The sequence below is a fragment of the Colobus angolensis genome, unplaced genomic scaffold (assembly GCF_000951035.1).
Source record: "Colobus angolensis palliatus isolate OR3802 unplaced genomic scaffold, Cang.pa_1.0 Scaffold494, whole genome shotgun sequence".
NCBI lineage: Eukaryota > Metazoa > Chordata > Mammalia > Primates > Cercopithecidae > Colobus > Colobus angolensis.
In genome coordinates, this window is record NW_012118421.1 from 183,309 (window position 1) to 190,351 (window position 7,043).

Sequence of the window (7,043 nt, forward strand, 5' to 3'; positions counted from 1 at the left end):
GGGCGACAGAGCGAGACTCCATCTCAAAAAAAAAAAAAAAAAAAAAAGTCAAAAGGAAAACTATTAAAAAGGCTTAAAAAGCCAAATTCAATCTTTCTGAGGTTTACTTAAGACCACTCATATACTTCGTGAGATCCCCAAGTCAGTATGCTAATACATTATATAATTAAAATTAATAAATGATATTTAGTCTTTAATATTGTTCATTCTATTTAAGTATTACATTTTAATATTAGCCTATACTTCTGGACGACACCTCCTGGTTTACTTGGGATTGGCCTATCTAAAGCCTGTTGTCTTGCATAATTAATAGCTCCCCCTTTCGTTTTCAAAAAGTGTTCTGGTTTGGACTGTAAATCTTAGGATCATCCTACTGAGCCCTTATGAGGTGCTAGGAACTATTCCAAGTGCTTTCAGTTATGCTCACAATCTTATGAGATGTAGTACAATTATCCCCATTTTATAGATGTAGTAACTAAGCTTCCAAGAGGTTATATGATTTGTCAAATCTATCCAATTACTGAGTGTTAAAGGGCTCTACGTAAACAACCAGGCAATCGAATACCAAAGTCCTAGGACTTAACCACTATAACATAAAGCACTACGTCTTCTTAGAAAGATGAGTAGGGGAGGGAGATATCCAAGTTTCTGGAAAAGGATTAAGAGACACCAGATTTCTGTGTCTATACAATCCTTGTTTCCCACAGATTCCATAAGTTTACAATACTGAAACATTTCAGAACATCTTTGAAATAAAAAACTTTTTAGATTTTTATGAGCATGAGCTTTTTTAGAAAACAATCTTAGGATTGTTTTTCAAATATTCTTGAAAGATGCTACTTTTAAAATGTACTAAATAGGGCTGGTGCAGTGGCTCAAGCCCGTAATTCCAGCACTTTGGGAGGCCAAGGTGGGCGGATCTCCTGAGGTCAGGAGTTCAAGACCAACCTGGCCAACATGGTGAAACTCCATCTCTATATATACACTAAATAGGCTCTGCCCAATGGTTCATACCTATAATCCCAGTGCTTTGGGAGGTTGAAATGGGTGGATTGCTTAAGGCCAGGAATTCAAGACTGATCTAGACAACACAGTGAGACCCCGTCGCAACAAATTAAAAAAAAAAAAATTAGTTGGGCAGGCCGGGCGTGGTGGCTCATGCCTGTAATCCCAGCACTTTGGGAGGCTGAGGCAGGCAGATCACCTGAGGTCAGGAGTTTGAGACCAGCCTGGCCAACATGGTGAAACCCTATCTTTACTAAAAATACAAAAATTAGCTAGGTGTGGTGGCATATGCCTGTAGTCCCAGCTATTTGGGAGACTGAGACAGAATTGCTTGAACCCAGGAGGCAGAGGTTGCAGTGAGCCGAGATCACACCACTGCACTCCAGACTGAGTGATAGAGTCAGACTCTGTCTCAAAGAAAAAAAAAAAAAAAAATTAGCTGAGCATAGTGGTGCATGTCTATAATCCCAGTTGCTCAGGAGGTTGAGGTGGGAGGATCACTTGAGCCCAGGAGTTCAAGGTTATAGTGAGCTATGATTGTGCCACTGCACAGCAGCCTGGGCAATAGAGTGAAACCCTGTCCAAAAAAAGAAAAAAAAAGTGTGTATATATATGTATACATATGTGTATGTGTGTATATATATGTACACACACACAGAAGTTATAAAAATAGAGGTTCAATGATTTATAATACATCTTACTTTTAACGAAAACATTTAATATTTATCTACTTACATACAGTTATTAACAATGAATAAACATATTATTACATTTACATAGCATTTTCCTGTTTTCAAAAACCATTTCCGTATTTAGTGCTCAGGAAACATATTATCGTTCCCATACTATGGGTTAAAAAACTGAGGCTTAGAGATTTAATTTGCCCAACTGCATTATGAGAGGAAAATTAAGTGGAGAGATGATTCCTCTAATTCTACATGGAAATAAAGCAATTAGTTGAATGCTCCAGAGCAAAAGAAAAGCCTCAGACTTCTTTATGGGCTAAGAGGAGACAGAACATCCATAAACTCATGCTGTCTTCAAAAGCAGTATTTGAGCAGGGCATGGGAGCTCACGCATGCAATCCCAGCACTTTTGGGAGGCGGTCAGAGGACAGCTTGAGCCCAGGAGTTGGAGATCAGCCTGGGCAACATGGTGAAACTCAGTCTCTACAAAAGAGATACCAAAAAAAAAAAAAAAAAAAAAAAAATTAGGCCTGGTGGTGCATGCCTGTAGTCCCAGCTACTTGCGAGGCTGAGGTGGGAGGATTATCTGAGCCGAGGAGGTTGAGTTTGAAGTGAGTTGAAATTTTGCCACTGCACTCCAGCCTGGGCAATACAGTGAGACCCTGTCTCAAAAAAAAAGGGCAACATTTACTGGGACCTGCCTGCACATCTCTAGTAGCTTTAATACTATTCATAGAAAAATGAACATTCACATTGTTTTGCATCTCCACTTACTATTAAATTTGCAAGCAAAACCAGGAACTATGAAGAGCAAAATGAGATTGTTTTTTCTGAGTGGCAAACCTAATGGAGTGTTCTTAACCTCTTGATGATTTACAATTGTTGAGATTATTCCTTAACAAGAAAACACTTTTAAAAGAATTTCCTCCCAAAGCTTTGCCAGATTCCATAAATTAGCTGCTACAAATGTTCTGTATCAAAGAAACTCAAACCCAGTAAGAGGCTTCTCTTCCAATGTACGAAAAAGGCACATTTCAATACACAATGCTGGCCACACTATTTTAGATAATGATGGAAAATGACAGCTGACAGCCAGTTTGGGACACATGCCAACTGTTCCTATTTGTCTGAAAATGCTAAAATTAATTGCTGTAATAATTTTTAAAGAAAACTGGTATTGATAAATGAGAAATTATTATCAAGTAAAATCCTTAAAAACAGAATATAGATGATGCCTCTTTGATCTGAAACACCAGTTTTTAAACTTTTAATGTTCTGAAGTGTAAGTAAACACATCTCAACAGCTTTAAATATTTTCATATATTTTATTTTTTAAACTCTTCATATATTTTATTTTTTAAACTCTCATAACTTTGCAAGCTAGCAGTAAAATATTGCCTTCAATATTTTACTAATTAGCACCGTATACCTTTTAAAGCTAACTGGAACATTGATTCATTATAAATGATTGTAAAATAAAATGATTTCAAATGCCAAATTAATCTCAAATAACAAGGGAACTATTATTAATTTTATCTTTTTTTTTTTGGCTCTACGCACAAAGATGTATTTCAAAGAACTTAACTATATTAGTATCAGTTTTGCCAATCTAGCAAATCAAAGTATCACAATTTAAAGGAATATTTAATCTCTGAAATTACTCAAGAGGCATACAAGAAAGTTAAGGAATCAGCTACAAAAGCAAAAGATACTACATAACTGATTTATAGTCCCTTATTTTTTGAAAGAATGAGGAAATAACTCAATGAAAAATTCCATGGTGCAAGTATCAGTTACAGATATGGTTAAGTATACATCAGTATTCTCTGTTTTGCTTATTAGAGTTTGGCCTTACCAAAAACCACCGAAATGTCCAGGATAACTCACATGGACAACTGGAAGCCTGAAATAAAATTGCTCAGTGCAAAAAGATCCCAAACCATTCATATAATTTTAAATGGAAGCCTATTTTTAATGTTCACATCTGAAAAATCTTTCAAAAAATGGGAAAAAATCTAATTATACTAAAATTACTTCCACACATTCAAAAAAGCTTTTTAAGGGATATTTTCTTTCCTGTTTTCTGATAAAAGCATTCCTCTGAGCTATGGGGTTAAGTTCTGAGCCACGACTGACTGCTTACTAGCATGCCTGTTTTGCATACCAGTAGAATCAAGTCCAGTTTTGCCATTTGTGGATAACTATGACAAGATACAAAAGCATGTGTTTGCCATAAATAGCCCTGGCTAACAGCAAACCGCTCACACTGAGCAGATCAAATTCTCTATAAGGAGCACAGTCTGGACCATAGCCAAATCCCACTACTAATGTTTAAGACTGCTATATCAATTCCTATTCCAATTCAATTTGCAAAATATATTCAGAAATAGTAGGTGAAATGACTGTTCCGAAACATCAGAAGTATCATTAAACTTTTAAAGGAATTTTACAAATTATTTTCATTATGACCAAATAAGCAATAAGAACTTCCTGCTTCTACTACACAACTACTTAGAAATGTTAATATGAATAAAAAAATAACTATGCTAATTTATCCAGAGAACAAATCAGATATTGAAAAGTATTTATGCCAAAGTGCAAAAAATAATTTCTGATCTTCATATTAACACATAGGAAATAAATAATGTTTATAAAAGTACCATTCTTTAACAATGGTATTTTATATTAGTTGGCTTTAAGATAGAATATTTTTTAAACCAAATAAATCCAACAAATCTGGAAAATATCACACATGAATGTTGTACAAAAAAAATTCTCAAATGACCAGTGCAGAGATTAATAATATTACCCTAGAAGTTGTTTCACATAACATTTTGCAAAATTTCCAAGGAAAACAAGGCAACATTCTCTAATATGCCACAATTTTTATTGCAACGTGGCCATTTTTGTAAGGGTGGGGAGTTTGATCTCAAAACAATGTTCCATTTAAGGCTCTTTTTACAGAAATTGCCATCATGACTGATACTCAAAATATCTTTAGTGTTGCAGGACTCATATGGTAAACATAAAAGTCCTACACTTATTCAGTAGTGTACACTCAATGGAAAACAAAAAGGCATTAATAACAGCTATTTCTTTTAAGAAGGTATGCAGGTAACAGGAATGAACACTGAGGTACTAGGATAAGTTGATGACACAGTTAACAAAACTTAATTGGCATTCCTTTTAGGATATTAAACTTGTTACAAAAAGTGCTTTTAATGCATAGTGTTATATCCGTGCTGCCATGTCACAAAAATAGTCTTGCCAAGGCAGGTGAGGTGTATGAATGCTCAAGCCTCACAGAACTGCAATCAAGTGCAACTATAAATAATACTGAAAAAAGTTGACCATCTGACCAGTGGATAATACTTTCAAGGCATTCAATTAGCTTATCCTTTGCAGTATTCTAAGCTATTCACATTGACGATCACATACATTGTAGTGCTTACTGCAAGGGAGGCATATAACCAGTTGTTTTGGCTAAAATATGACAGGAAGGCATTCCTTGGGTTCTACATAAAAGTAACAGTATTAAACAGTCTAATGGCAATCACTGATAGGCTGCTTAAATAAATGATATTTCCTTCATTCATTGTGTTGGAAGGGCCCAGTGGAAAGGGGGAAAAAAACCAAAAAAACAAAACCTAATACTATTCCAATGGACTGAGCTGGAGAAATGCAAGCTCCTTAAGATCCAGATGGCACTTGACTGTCATTTTATAATGGTTTTCCTTCAAGTGAAACTACTACATTGCCTCCCAATTTCTCTCCAAGTGTCGAACGGTCCTTAATATCATCCAAGCCATTTACTTGCCACTCATGTTTAATACCTAAAAAGAAAAAACATTATGCTATTACTTTATTATAATGAATCGAGAATAATTTCTCTGCACAAAATAATCAAGATTGTACCTGTAAATTTCTTTTTAATGGCATCTTTAGAGCTAGCATAAATCATCTTGCTTTTTAAAGGTGCACTTTCAGGAGCCCTACAGAAAAAAAAAAAAAATTATTGAATCCCATTTATAAGAAAAACAAAGGTAAGACTGACTATGATAACAACAATCCTTGCATTTTAAAAGTACTTTTTTCTTTTGTTTTTACACACCAGAATATAAATACTAGGTCTTCTTTCTTAGACTCTTTTGTTTCGTATGTGGCATCGTACAAAGCATATCGGCAATCATTCAGAGGTAGCAACTTCACAAAAGATGTGTAGGGGTCCTCTACAGTATCACCAATGTCACCCACCAAGATCTGCTTTGCTTCCTCTACAATTATTTGTCTTTTGTCATCGCTTAAACAGAAGAGAACTGCTTTCTTTCTCTTTTTGATCTCCTCTTGTGTAGAAGATTTCCTTACTTTCATATCATTAAAAACTTTTATGACTTCATCATTCACTGTAACTCCAGAAGCCTGAAAATAAACACAGAACAGTAATTCAGAACACGTATTTTGGTTTTAACCAAAATTACTGTTTGCCTAGAGAAGACTCACTTTAGTCTGGACATCAAAAATTGCACCGTACCATGTAAGTCGTCCAATCAGATTTGTCACATTTTAAGAATCAGTAGACGATACAGCGAAGGAGTCTAACTCATCCTGCCCATTCATCCTTCTTAAAGGGGTTTGGACGTGGAAGCGAAAGGGACAAATACAAGTTGTCCCATCCCTGAAATGTTTCCTATTTCACTGGGTGATGTCAGAGCTTCAGGACCGGCAGCAAAAATACCTTCTGTATTGTGTCAACTCGGCTGGCCTTAAAAAAACACTTTTGGATTTCAGTTAATGCTTCTACTATTTTTTTCTTTAAAGTCATCCTAGCCACTGACGTTTCCTCATAAGGAAAGAGAAACAAGTGTAAACTCCAAACCGCCCACGGCCCACAGCTCACATGCAGACACTCCAAAACTAACGGAACGAGTGTAAAAGCATTTACGGCGAGAAAGCATTTTAAAAAGTGTTTTCCCTCTTCCCTAATCTCCCCGTACGGGTTTCATTACAGGCCGTCCAGACCCTGACCCACACAGCGTTCGCAGCACGTACCAATTTTAAAGCCTCGCGTGTTAAGTAAAATTAGGAAGCGAAGGGCAAAGGCGGCGCGAGCGGCTGCAGTCCGCAGACCCTCTCGCGCCCCAGCCCGCCCGGACCCGACCCCGACCCCCAACCTGCGCCGGCGCCCGGGCCCTCCCCGCTCCCCAAAATCCAAAGAGCAGCAGGGCAGGGCCTGACGGCCGGAGGGCAGGCCGGTCGGTTGGAGAGCAGCGGAGCCGCAGAGCAGAAGCGCCCACCTTGGAGGCCAAAATCAGGTTAAAATGGCGGCCCCACTCCCGGGGCCGTGCGGGGCCG

The 7,043-nt window shown here is 37.2% G+C and overlaps 1 protein-coding gene across 2 annotated transcripts; it reads right to left on the minus strand.

Annotated features, from left to right (window-relative positions):
* Positions 1–3,031: 3,031 nt before the first annotated feature.
* CFL2 (cofilin 2 (muscle)) lies at positions 3,032–7,034 on the minus strand. Of its 2 annotated transcripts, none has more exons than XM_011959451.1 (4): positions 6,986–7,034; positions 5,803–6,110; positions 5,607–5,683; positions 3,032–5,524 (listed from the first exon to the last, which is right to left on the minus strand). In XM_011959451.1, exons 2-4 carry the CDS (start codon positions 6,060–6,062, stop codon positions 5,412–5,414), a joined length of 450 nt encoding a protein of 149 aa, XP_011814841.1. In that variant the 5' UTR covers positions 6,063–6,110; positions 6,986–7,034; the 3' UTR covers positions 3,032–5,411. The 2 variants fall into 2 exon arrangements, with proteins under 2 accessions (XP_011814841.1, XP_011814840.1); XM_011959450.1 differs by lacking the exon at positions 6,986–7,034 and adding an exon at positions 6,223–6,377.
* Positions 7,035–7,043: the final 9 nt, after the last annotated feature.